The following is a 14,368-nucleotide window of genomic DNA, read 5'->3' as shown; positions in this document are numbered from 1 at the left end:
ATAGCTTAACATCCTAAAATTTACGTTTAGGGGAAAGCATATACCCAAAGACCTTCATCTCCATGTGCAAGGGCTTAGAAAATAGGTAGAGATATGGGAAAGGTGTACATGCAGAAATCTGTTCTAATTTTACTTATCCTTTGAATATAGGTTATAATTAACAGCGATATTTGAAAATGTAACGAGAAATTGAGATAGATTTTTAAATTTGTTCTTATGTAGAAATGATTCAATCGGTTATTCTGAAGGAACCATAAAGTCTCCCAAAAATGTCAGAGAAAAAAAAATCACCACTGAATTTACTGTTGTAAAAAACCCTTAACTGGGGATTTACAGCTCCCCATCTAAAAAATAAATGACAATCGCAATTTAATATAGTATCATTAATGTGTCTCTCTAATATGGTAGCACTGGTGTGTGTCAATTCAGCAAATGATTTGTTTTTCCTTTTTTTGTTTATAGAATCGGACCGAGACTAACATGGCAAAGTATCATAGCGGTACTAATAACGGCAATTCTGGCTGCTTTTTCCAGAATATATCGGACTTATTATGGCTAGGAAACTGGTCAGACATCTCGAGAGAAGTATTGTCAGAAAATATCTTTGATGCAAATATGAACTCAACCAATCTCTTTGGCATCATGCAAGACGCACCGCTACCACGTGTGACTAACCCATGTTATTTTCTAAGCCAGTGAAGCTTAGGAATTTGGAAAAAACAGTTAGCAGCATCTACCCAAGGGTAATCTAAGTTTAAATTTGGAAGTAGCACCAGTCTACTCACTCCTTTTATGCCAGATTTGGAAAAGGATAAAAGTGTCTTTAGTATGCCATTTCCCAGAGTGTCTGGACTAGCAGGATGACTAGATGATCCTCAGATTGGCCGTATTAAAGGAATTGTTCGGTGTGAAAATGGTCCCAGAACGTCTGGACTAGCAGGATGACTAGATGATCTTTAGATTGGCCGTATTAAAGGAGTTGTCCCATGTGAAAAGGGTTCTAATTTTTCTGATTCGCCTTTCTTTTCTCAAGATTCATTCATGTTACAGATTTTATTCTGTATATTACCTTAATGGCATTGCGATGCCTAAGTAAGGAATCGTTTATCTACCATTGCAGTAACCTTGCATCCTTGCATATTTGACATATTACCTGGGCTTTGCTGAAGCAACGATATAACGGATAAAGTATTTTTTTGTGTGTTTATGTATCCATAGAGTTTCTGTTTTGGTTCTTTTTGTGATGACCTCGGACAATTTCCTTCGTTTAATCCTTAATCCTTATCAAATTTGTCTCAAATTAAATAAGCCATTTTGGTGGATGCTTACAGTCATTCTGACCCCTTACAGAGCTAAATAGACTCCAAACCTTTGAAAGCCACAATAAAAAAAATCATCTCACTTTCATGTTGAAATCTGACAATCTGTTGATGTGGGTTTACCGATTACGAGGTCTGAGGGACCCCCTCTGCTCATCGGACTTTGAATTGTTTCTGGATACCCAAAAGATGGAATGAAAAAGCCAGATATTGTTTTCCATCAAGTGTTTTTGAGGATTTGATGTCTTCGTCTACAATATGTCTCGAGGACAATAATCTAGGGTACCCCTTCTTCCATCCTCAAAGAGATTGTACAAGTTTCTGTCTCTAAAACAGAAATAGCAAATCAATGTTACTTATGACTGAGTTTGATTGAGGTCTGACGAACCTTCTAGCAGGTATCTTAAAGACAGGAATCCGGTGGTGTCAATTAATGAGAATTAGAGGAGGGACAAAGTGTAAATTTTAACATCGAGTACGGGCAATTTTTGTGTATATTTCCGAGTTTTTAGTGAATATACCAAAAGTAAGCACTTTTCATTTATAATAGCAAAGAAAATGATAGTTTTAGAAATGCATTAGGGTGGGGGCAACGCCCCCCTGCCGGATTCAATTGAAGCCACTGCACCAATCTAGGAGCCCCCTTAGCCTCAATCTGCGGAGTTCTGACTGTAACTGGACATGCAAAAGGCAAAAATTTGACACTGCCTTTTAATTTCCGAAAAACTTGGTTGGGGTGTCCTCGAAAAATTTGGCTGGGACGTCTTCTTCTTGTACACACAATGATTACAAAAAATTAGCAACACCCTTCCCCTGACCGTCACAAGAATTTAGGATCTGAATTTGAATACCAAAGCATTAATAATAATAATAATACCAGTATGTAATTACCTACTAATTTTAATTGAGGTTCAACGGCGTCTTCTGAAAGATGCTTCTTCCCCTCAGAGAGGCCAAAAATGAACTCAGGCAACTAAAAAGTACAAAAACAACACTAGCTCTTGTTTCTCATCAAGTTCAGTTCATATGAAACAACCTCTTCTTTTAGATATCCTAGCGAAAAGAATTCAGACTTCCCCTTCCTCTTTGCCCTTCCAAAGAGGTCGAATAAAAAGAAAAAGAAAAGGTAAAGGATACGGCACTAGACTCTTAAGGTCCGAACCGGCGGTACTGATCCGTCTCAAGGACCTTCAGCCAGGAAGTGCAATGGGGAGATGAGGGCCAGCCATCCTGTGTTTTTGCACCCCCTTCCTGTTAAAGAGGTCGAATATAAATATAATGTCTAAAAAACATAACTAGGACAACAGTTCTCACTTTACAGCAGCATTGGTTTAGGTGGGACAACCCCACCAGGTCCAAAAAAATCGTTGTGTGGTATATATCTGGAATGTCATTGAAGGTTATGTGGGGCAACTCATTTTTCAGCAACTATTAAATTAATCGGGGTGATTTGATAGCTCAGGGTATGCTACCATCAGTTAGGAGACATGGGAACCAAATGGACCGTTCAGAAGCCAATCTAACTAGGCTCAATTTTTCTTGTCTTGGCGTTAAATCAATTGGTAGACTTTTACCTATATGCAGTTTCAAGGATTCTTTCTAAAAAGCGAGAATCAATACCAAAACAAAAAACCAAAAAACAACATAAGAAACTATATTTTTCGATTCGTTGAAACCGATTTGACTGTCCATTCTGATGGGCACTGATGAACAAAAAATGAAGTTCTTGCACTGAAGAACTTCATACTTCATACAAAATTTCGCTTCGAAGAACTTTTTGTTGATGTAAAATAAATCCCAATAAACTAATATTAATGCCAGTCTTCGAAAGAGAAAATAAAATATGTGGCGTTGGACAATCATGGAACTGTGACTTAGATGGAAGTAGCTGTGGAAAATTGCTGAGAGTTGACAAAACATATTCATGACAAATCTTTGAGAAAGCAGCGAAATGGTGTTGATAAATAGAAAATTTTCCAGATGAGCCATAAAAATACATAATTGACTTTCAGTTATTTATGGTGAAATTAACCTAAGTGATGTATTCTGTGAAATTCGAAATGTGGACTATACACTGAAGGAACTGTGTATGTGGAAACAGAGTAGAGGAAATATGGATGAACTAAGAAGAAATAAATTGTCTTTATAATATCGATTGGGAAAATAACATAAACACACAAATTTCGTGAAATTTTTAGAGACGTTGTTTTGTATATGTTTTCGAAACGATAAATTTTCAGCCAAATAAATCCTAGATATTTGAAATAATCAGGACAAAATACGGTACATTATTAAAGTAAAGAGAGAAAGGTTTTTTTTTTATTTAGTCCGTTCCATTGAAAAAATCAATATGTTGACACTATTTTCTGATTTTGCTACTGAAGACTTTTCTTGTACGAATTAGGTGTGGTTCAAAGTGGACCGATAAAATTACAGAAGAGCGTAGATAAATCTTTATCAGATACCAAAATAGCAATATCATCCTCAAATGCCATAATTTTACAAAGTCTTAGTACCTCAGGTTGGTCATTTATAAACAGAAGAAATAGATTCAGTCCGAGAACTGAACCTTGAGGAATAAACAATCAAGAGAGATAAAACTCTACAAAAAGAAAACTTCAAACGAGACGACGGCCAGTAGAATTGAAAGACTAAAACAACGCGGATATTTCGCCTGTATCCAAACAAGGCGTCAGCAATTTGAGTTACTTCAATGAGAATTTGATTATTGAAGTAATAATCATTACTGAAGTTACTCATTGAAGTAACTCAAATAGCTGCTTTTCCCTACGTGGATAAGTAGCGACAATTGCATTTATTATTATTGGTGGTGGTTTTTATTTGTTTTTAGATTAGTTTTCTTTTAATTTTCTATCTTGTGCTGAAGACGCCTTGTTTGGATACAGGCGAAATATCTGCGTTGTTTTAATCTTTCAATTCTACTGGCCGTCGTCTCATTGAAGTTTTATATCTCTTGATTGTTTATTGTCATGTCTGGCCAGTTCGGCTTAAGAACTTTCAACCTTGAGGAACGCCACAACTTATATATTTAAAAACCAGAATGAATAACATTACTGCTATCCCGACACACAAGATTTTTGCAACGATAGGTCCGATGAAACAAATGTAATAATGTAAATGACAAAAATCCTATTTTGAAATTTCTATCTGAGCAAATGAGGATCAAAAGAATCAAAGATATACCTAATGTAGATTGTTTACCATATTTTCAAGAATATTATTAAATAGAAATAATATAGATATGCCTCTGTAATCCGAAGGATCACTTTTACTTCTATCTTTGTGCAGCGTAAAAATAAGATCATATATCTTTTGCTTTCTAATTTGCTTTTTTCTGTTTTGCTTTTTCAGCAAATCAGAATAAAAACATTTAGTAAAGACAAGCTAAAAATATATGCAAGTTAGCTTTCTTAAAAGGTGTTTCATAGAAATTCACCTTCAAAAAAGAAACCTCTCATTCGATCATTCACAAAGAGTAAATATTATAGGAGTATTATTTACTTATTTTCCGTTCTCTTCGGGAATAATTGTCTTTAAAAAAAACTTTATGTAAAAGAATGCTATGCTATTGATCAGACTCGGCACTTTATTCCTATTAGTAGGCTAGGAGATGAAAAAAGGGCAATCAATAAAATAGACAGCAAGAAAAGGGTTCTCCTGACTTAGAACAAGATCTGCCATTACGCTGCCATATTAGATGTCGGAAATTTAATTAAGGGTCTTGTCTGCTTTCTGATAGCTTCTAATGATAGGTAATGAAAGGTTTCATGGCGAAAAGTGAGTGGTAGATATTGAATTCTGTAAAGTCATAAATATTCTAGAACGCAATACTATAAAGCCTATTCGCACAGCCTATGCTGAACCTGAGATTCATTTTAGAAGTTATTACTAAATCATTTTGTATTCACGTATTTCCTACTTTTTTAATCTTTGATTTCAGAACGGAGAGGGTTTAAAAGCTGAAAAACTGTATTTCTTTAGCCTTAAAGAAAAAGTAATTTTGCCTTTTTTCTCTAATGTATGGCACAATATGATTAGTTCTGCTATTACGTGGTTTCAAGTCCTGAAGCCTTTTTGGAATTTACTATTTTTTTATTATTTTGAAAAAATTTTGCTTGAAGACGTAATCTTCAGTCTACTTTCAACGAAAAATCGAATTGTGCACAAATTGCAACTCCGGGGATTTCACCCTCCTAATTTGCAGTGTATTGGCATTTGCCACAGGCTTTTATATCCGTCTGCATGGATCTCTCCTTTTGAGGATCATGATTTTATTATCCTGTATAATCTAAAGAATTTGTTTTCTCTATACCTTTTTTATGGTCTTTTCGAGGGATTGCTCTCTCTCACAAGTTATGTACACAATGCGATGCGTACCAAGAGTGGCGGAACTGTGTCAAGGGGTTTGGGGGTATGATAAGTGTTTTGGAGACTGCACCAAGGGTGGCAGAGCTGTGTGGCACATGTGGTGCTACGTGATACACACAAGGGGGCAGGAATTAATTGTCGCCTCGGGTTTTTTAGATATTTTGTTTCGATCTGTCGTCACCAGTGGGATTAAAACCCCTTATTTAGTACACATTTTCGGACATGTATCATTCATAAGGACATGTCCATGAAAAGTTGTATCTTGCTTGGTAATCAGGGTTAATGCTCCAGGGATGTGGATATTTCAGTACATTTCTGCAGAAAATATATACAATTTATAAGAAATAGGAAGGCACACACTATACTAGCAAATCTCCAATTTTGAAAAAAATTCTAATTTGTTTCCAACATTTTTTTTCTTGTAAAAAAAGGATCAATGAATGTCTCAAATTAGTTAGTAGTGCGGTTTTCCTATTTTATTTAGAACGGACTCTTAAAACACAAGAAACATCTTAGGATGGGCTAAATTTTGAAGGGTTGGGACACAGTCCTAAACTGACCGCATATAAAATGTAAAACAAAGACCGCATCTAAAGGTAAAATTCTACTTTGACCATGATTTAATTTTTTCTTCAGCACGATCCAGAGAACAATAAAGACTGCACTCCTGGCGGAGAAGACGGAAATTATATTATGTTTGCCCGCGCTACTTCAGGAGACAAGAAGAACAATAACAAGTTTTCTCCCTGCTCTCTAAGAAGTATAAACGGTGTCCTTAACGCAAAAGCAAGGGACTCGAGAGGATGCTTTACAGGTATGTGAACTCTTCTGATTATGCTCCCATGATTGAATTAATTTAATCTACTTACGATTCAGAACAGTACGGCGACTGTGCTTTAGGAATAAATAAAACAATAGAGGTCGAAATTAATACTAGATACTAAAGGATATCTTATATATAAATATACAAATTAAATATAGTGAACAATTAAATGTGTTAATAATACATAATTATATATGAGCAATAAAGATACATGATAATATTTGTAGTATATATATAAAATAAATTCACAATATGTAAATAAAACGAAACTCAACGAAATATATAGAATATACACAGCTTTAAAGAATAGTTACAGTATTCTTAAACCTTCTAATTTTTGTAAAAAAAGGTTTTTTTTCCTTCATAAATATTAATTCATAAAGTTTTTCAATTATGTGCTGAAATTCCATTTGTGCCCTTAGAACCTGGATATCTTATAATGACAAACCCAAAATTCTATTCATTTAATAAGATTATTAATTTTGTTTACTTAATGCATTGTAATAGAAATAAACTAACAGAGTTGAAAGAAGTACGGTATAAAAACGTTTGATGTTTATAGTTTTTTGAAGATTTTGATGGTTTTATATGAAGGTTTTCTTTTTTTTACGAACGCTGATTTATCAAGTTTATACATTATTTTGAATTTCTACTCTGTTTAAAATCAAGTTCTATTTGAACCCTTAGAGTCTGGATATCTTAGAATTATACTCCAAAGATTCTATTCCTTTTACAGAATTGTAAATTATTGTCACTCAGGGCATTGTAATCAGAAATAAAATAGCAGAGTTGAAAGAAGTACAGTTTAGCATAAAAGGATTTGAATTTTATGTTTTTTTGAAGGTTTTTGGTGGTTTTATATGAAGGTTTTCTTTCCTTTACGAATGCTGATTTATCGAGTTTATACGTTATTTTAAATTTTTACTCTATTTAAGCTCAAGTTCTATTTGAACCCTTAGAGTCTGGATATCTTAGAATTATACTCCAAAGATTCTATTCCCTTTACAGAATTGTAAATTATTGTCACTCAGGGCTTTGTAATCAGAAATAAAATAACAGAGTTGAAACAAGTACAGTTTAGCATAAAAGGATTTGAATTTTATGGTTTTTTGAAGGTTTTTGGTGGTTTTATATGAAGGTTTTCTTTCCTTTACGAATGCTGATTTATCAAAATTTTACGTTCTTTGATTTTTTTTTTTTCTTTTTTTTATAGCTTGGGTTCAGTTTGATTTCTTAGAAACCAGGGAAACTATAGTTACAGTCCCGAGATCCAATTCATTTAGAATTGGGTGAAAAAAGATTGAAATTACGTTGAAGTCCGTCGTGACTTCTTTAATAGTAATCTAAACTCTTCTATGCGGTAAAACGATTATTGTCAAAAACAGTTAATATTATTTTTTTTTCCTTGAGCCTCTTTCATGACGGAGGGCTCTCTATCAGACCATGGAACAAGGGAATAGCAGAATTAGTAACATTATGCCATAGGTTACAGAAAAAGGGGAAAATTAAGTTTTTTAAGGCTAAAGAAAAAAGGTTTTAGTTTTGTTGCGTCGTGAATTTTGAAAAAAATGTGATGTTTCACTTTAATCTATTGCAGAGTTTCAAATAATGTTTTTTTTTATGTTTACGCTTTGGAAACACGCTTGTTGTTCGCCTGTGAGTCTAGGCGACTTCAGCCCCCCCCCCCCTTTTGCATACAAGTCCAGTGGGCATTTTCCGTCATGAGCAAACTCAAAAATCTCAGTCATCCCCATCGTAATTCCAGCGGACTTTCCCTGTAAGGCAAAGCTTATTTGAATTACCTTTACTCCATGTCTATCTCTTTAGTTCTGCCCTAGGATGGTAGATACACTTATCTGTCACCAAGTGAAATGACATCAAAAAGGGTTATGTCAGCTTTGCCTCTCACTGAGACTATCTGTTCTGGCTTTACTCCAATTAGCTATGGCTCTCAAGTCTTTCATCACTTCCACCAAGTTGATTTTCATGAAAAAATCAACGGATTTGTAATGCTCATTATTTGAACGTTATTCAAATAATGTCAATTATCAAAATAATAATTTTTCTTTTCATGTTTGTGCTTTGATAAAAAATTTTGTAGTTATTTTTTTCTAATTCTTAATATTTTTTCTTCAAGACCTATCCTTAAATGTACCCATAAACAAAATCTCAAGATCTTTTTTCGTAAAATTCAGTTTGTATTGTTTAAGAACCAAAGCGAGCAATTTGTGGAAACGGCGTTGTGGACCCTGGAGAAGAATGCGACTGTGGATGGGAAGAAGACTGCAAAGAATCCTGTTGCTTTCCTATGCGGAGTAATCCGGCTATGAATGAGAAACCATGCACACTGAGGCCATTCAAAGTCTGTTCACCATCTCAGGTAACTTAAATTAAATATTACCTGGCTTATCATATAGGTAAAGCTGTTATAGTAGCACCACTCTGATGAAGCTAATTGAATCTTTATTACCAAGTTCTTTTTTTCAACTTTGTTTTAGATCACAGTTTTCAACCTTTCATAGCCCATGGAACCCTACTAGTTTTTTTTTTTTGTTTTTTTTTCTTGTCTAAAATACCTCCATCTGGGCAGGGCTATATCCAGGATTTTTTCGGTGGGAGGGGCTAAAAACAACTTTAAAGCCGTCAAAAACGTGTTTTTATTTTTTGAAATTACGTTTTTACGAGTCAAACAAATATTTCAGGGGAGGGAAGGTTTAAATCCCCTAAATCCTCCCCTGAATACGGCCTTGGCTCTGAGGGTACCCGACTGGCTGACCGTATCTCAAACAGTGGGCTGTACAAAAAGTGTGGTTCCATCTCTCTTTCTAGGGTTTTAATAAGAGAAAGGTTGAGATGGCTAGGGAATATTCTTTGGATGAAGGATGATGAATTGCCAAAGACTGTCTTTGTTGGCCAACTGTATAGGGCCAAACGAAAAGTAGGTCGTCCCCGGTTGCGGTATGAGGATGTCGTAAGGAAATATTTAAGGGGAATTGAAACTTCCAAGGAGGGTGTAAAGAGGGAGGCTTTGAAAAGATTATGAAGAAGGAGGAGAGTGCGTAGCTGTGTTGGCCTCAGGTAGTTTGGTGCTGCAGTGACTTGTTAGTAGTAGTAGTAGTAGTAAATAACACTTGATGTGTTTTATATCTTCTGTAAAGTGAGCAAAACTAGATTCAGGAATTTTGTTATTGACACCATTCAAATTCTTACACTGCACATTGGTACACTCAATTATCTTTTTATTTTTCAAAGCATCCCATAACCCCTGCTACTTTTTAAAGTTTACTGAAAATATTTTCCACCAATTATACTCTTTCAAATTGAGGTTTTCTAATCCTGAATGCTTATCGTGAAATTTTTTCGAGAATTTCGAAACAACTTCTGCTACCTGAGCTGTGTCTCATGAGTATCTGAGTAAAAGAAGAAATTCTAATTTGAGTAAAACGAAGCAGAATCCTGAGGGACTCCTGGAAAAGCGAAGTTAATGAGATTTCTTGCTCAAACAGTATTGCTGAAAAGCATCTTGCGAGCTTTTTTTATGTGACTCCGGAGATGAATATCTGTTTTTGCAACATTTTATTTTTTGTCCTGTCAGTAATAACGAATGGCGAATGTGATTTGAAAGCCAACTTGTCTTTCTTGTCCCGTTTCGAATGGTTTTGCCTGCTGTTTGGGTTAGTTTAGATATACCGTTTTAAAATATTTTTCCAAAAACTGAGGTTCGAAAAGACGTTAAGAATTTATGAAGTAAAGCGACCTAGTAGCCTCACTATGATATGTATGATTAAAATGAAATTCTCGAAGTTTTATTAGAAAAATGAAAAGAGATTGAGATTCCTCTCATAAGTCTTCACAAGCAGTTGAAGTTTTTCGAGAAATTTAATATCAAGCTTGAATAAAAAGCTTTTATTGGTTTTATGTGCAATTTCGCCAGCTAGAGAAAAAAGATTTTCATTTGTGACTTAAATGGAACTAAAAAACCTTTATACAGTGAAAGTGTTTGCATCTTTGCTACATCTACATTATGTCTGCTTGTCAAAACCACATAAATGTGCAAAATGTACAAAATTATACTGCATCCAAGCAAGGAATATGCCCGCTACCTCCTTAATCCTTCATTAATGCTATCAAAATCTTATGTATGGTACATCAAGAAAAATTACGTGGAGTAGGCAATGACATTAGATTTCATTTAATTATTATTCAAAAATCCAATGCAAACCAAACGTAAACCCATATTAAGCCTGTTGTTTTGCCCTGTCAAATCCTACTAAGAACTGATATTCGATGCTAATTAGAACCTATGAATGTTTTATGGTAAACTCGCTCCTCTTAGATTTTATAAATCATGTTGTTGGGAGGGAGACGAGCCTAGGCTAAAGCATAATTATCTTATAGCATTATTTCTTTCCTTATTGTAAAATGATAAATTTAAAAATGAGGCACTCACAAAGGAATTTTTGAATATGCCGCGCAAGGCCGTATCCAGGGGATACGGCCTTGAAAATTTTGGATACAACTTCCGAAAATTTTGGGAGTTTAATTCTCCCGAAACTTTTTGAGACTAAAAACGTAACAAAAATGCATGTAAACAAATTTTATGTGTTTTTTAAAGGTGTTTGTAACTCCCACCGCCGAGAAGAAAATAACCCTCCCCAAACGAAAATCATGGACACGGCCCTGATACCATAGCTGTCTCAATATTTTTTCCTTGTTTGAAAAATCGTATTGTTGTATCTGGTCATATTAAAAAGAGGTGGGACTTTTCACCAATCCTATGGCATACATGCATCAATGAAAAGTTTTCTTTCAAACAGTTCGTGGTAAAGAACTGCAAGTAAGGAGTGACTCAGGCCAACAATAACCGAAACTCTAAAAAGGGAATTTTTATAGGAATTAATGCTTCAAATGAATTGGCTTTTAGTGCAGATTTAAAATGTAAGAAATTTATTATGTTTAATGCTATCCAACGAAAGCTATGAACCTGAGAAGATTTGCTTGTTTTTTGAAAAAGAGTGAAAAAACCCCCAAAAAGGCTACTGATTTTAATGAAATTCACAAGTTAACTTTTGTTCCGATTCTTTAAGAATGACTATTCAGACAAAAGGCCCGTTGAATTTGAATAAGATGTTTTTTTTAAATAATTAAAGCTTTTGTGTAACGAAAAAGAGGTTGAGAAGAGCCCCATTCATAAACAAAAAAAAATCTTTCTGTTTTAAGTTTAAATGTTGCTCTTGACTTTCATTTGAAAAAAGTAGTTTTCTTATATGATTACCTAAGCATGATAACATGAAAAGAGTACCTTGTCTGGAATTAGAAATCTAAGAAATGGAACTATTATCTCTATTAGTCTTAACAGTAAAATGTTATTTCGAAAATAAATTTATGAGAAAGCCTGAACGGCCGAAAGAATGGAGTCAGATTGAAACAAAAAAAAAGAAAACCATTGAAATCACCATGATCAAAAATTAGCATATTACAGCCGATACATATTCCCTATACTTCAGCAGGTACAGAGTTTGCATATTCCAACAAGAACATATTGCCTATACTGTAACAGGTACGCCCCAGGCTCTCCTATTAACACAAGGAATAAATAATGTATTCCGTCAGTATGGCCTCTACGGCATATTTTAAATAATGGGTTTATCGGGCAATAATCATGTGACAATTCTATGAATGAATTTTTTATTTGGGTTGGATGAAACCAGTTTATAGTTTTATAAGCTTCCCACACTGATTGAATATAAAGCGGAAATTTAAACGCGTTTTATAATACGAACCGTATTTTAATGAATGAAAAAACAACGGTTCTGCCACCATTTGTTTCTTACGAAGCGCGCTTCAGTAAAGTAAACCGGCGAGCTTATTTCCCCAATGAATCAATTGCCTTAGCAATTTTTTAGACGGAACTTATGGTCATCCACGTCCCGCCTCCAAGGGCCCTCAATGCCCCTTCCCCAACTGTTGGCCTCCCCTTTTTACAACTTAGAAATATTTTTTAACTTTGGATTTTTTTATTAGAACTTTTTCAACTTTTTTGGGAACTTAGAAATGTTTTAATTTTTTCTTACTTGTCTTAAAAGGACATTAAATATATTTATAAGAAAAGAAATTCACTTGTAATAATTTCTAAATAGGAAATGAAGATGATATAGATATGCTAGCCGTGATTTTTTCCTATTAGAATAATAATTTTTATAGTGACATTTTTTTTGCTTATTCTTTTTGAACTTTTCATGTATTAAAATGACATTGTAATATGTTCATATTAGAATTGGATATGGTATGCTGGTAATGAGGTTGATATAGACAATTTGAAATTATTTCTACGTAAATTTTATTGGTTATTAGCAATTGGTTCGGCCAAGTAAATATTTTTGGCAGGGGGGCATAGGACAATAGGTTGTAAAATTGGCAAAAGTGCTAGACTTAAATCAGGGGTTTGTCTTGAAAATATCCTGTTTCAAAGAAATGCATGATATTACATGCTAGAAAGATGCTTTAATCAATGCTTTAATCAAAAAGCAAGATGCTTTAATCAAGGAATTTACCCTAAGAAGTCATTAGATAAAAACACGTTTACATACAACAAACTCAGTCGGTAGGTAAGTTCCGAGTGTCTTATCGGCTGACCGAGTATTAAAAATCTAACAAAAGCACTTTTGGGTACAATAAACTCAAAAAGATGACAAATTCTGATTGATTTAGTTGCGTACTGAGTATCAAGAATTGAATGAAAGCATTATTTTTACTTAACGTGGCGGGGTAAGCTAAGTGAACATAAATGAACCTAACTTGAAAATAGTTAACTCAGTGTAACATAGCTTAAAATTTAGTTATGCTGCCATCTATAATTAAAGCCGAAAATAATGCAGCACTTGGGGTAGTGGAAACGTGTCATTATATAGACTCTTAATTGTAAAAATCACTGAAATTATCAAGCTTTCATAGTATTTGACAAGATTTTGATAATCTTAATAAGAAAAGACACGATTTTGACAGCACAATTTTAAATTTTGTTAATAGTTAAAAGACCTTGATTGCACCATATCGGTTTTGGTGATAGCACACACGTTTTTATTGTAGTTGGAAATATTTTGTTAATATCAGGTAAGATTTTGATAAAAACAATGCAGGATTTTGTTAAAAAATTGTAAGATTTTGATAATACCATAGAGATTTCTCATTATACTGGTCGATATTTTTATAATGTACTGCAAGATTTTTGATAATATCAGACACGATTTTGATAGTACCACACATATTTTTGATAATACTTCCCAAGATTTTGATACTCTTGTTAATAGCAGACACGATTTCATTGTACTATGTGGAATTTTGGTTATAGCACACATGATTTTGGTGATACCATTTTAGATTTTGACAATATTAAACACGTTTTGATAGTACCAGAAAATATTTTGTTAATGCCTGGAAAGATTTTGATAATATCATGCAAGATTTTATTAATAACTTGTATGATTATGATAATACCAAATAAGGTTTTCATAACGCAATAGATGATTCTCGTTACATCAGGCAAGATTTTGATAATGTAGTGGAAAATGTTTGATTATATCAGACAAGATTTTGATAATACCATACAAGATTTTGGTAATATTTGACAATATTTTGATAGTACCAGACACAATTTTGCTATCACCATTCTAGATTTTGATAATAGCTTGCAAGATTTAGGTAATGCCAGAAAGGATTATCATAACAACTCACAAGACTTTGATAATGCAAGACAAGATTTTGTAACATTTCACGGGATTTGGTAATATCATGCACGACTTTGATAATATCATGGAAGTTTTTATTATATTCGACA

At 33.8% G+C, this 14,368-nt stretch overlaps 1 protein-coding gene across 2 annotated transcripts in view; it reads left to right on the top strand.

Moving 5' to 3' along the window:
* LOC136031410 (disintegrin and metalloproteinase domain-containing protein 10-like) overlaps positions 1 to 14,368 on the top strand; it is a 198,595-nt gene that overhangs the window by 142,871 nt on the left and 41,356 nt on the right. For both annotated transcript variants that reach the window (XM_065710960.1, XM_065710961.1), the window contains exons 10-11: positions 6,345 to 6,522; positions 8,742 to 8,911. In XM_065710960.1, coding sequence (XP_065567032.1) covers positions 6,345 to 6,522; positions 8,742 to 8,911 — 348 coding nt within the window. The remainder of the gene's footprint in view (positions 1 to 6,344; positions 6,523 to 8,741; positions 8,912 to 14,368) is intronic.

This window comes from Artemia franciscana, chromosome 9 (assembly GCF_032884065.1).
Source record: "Artemia franciscana chromosome 9, ASM3288406v1, whole genome shotgun sequence".
NCBI lineage: Eukaryota > Metazoa > Arthropoda > Branchiopoda > Anostraca > Artemiidae > Artemia > Artemia franciscana.
Note: the sequence above shows the minus strand (reverse complement) of the source record. Positions and strands in the feature narration are given on the sequence as shown.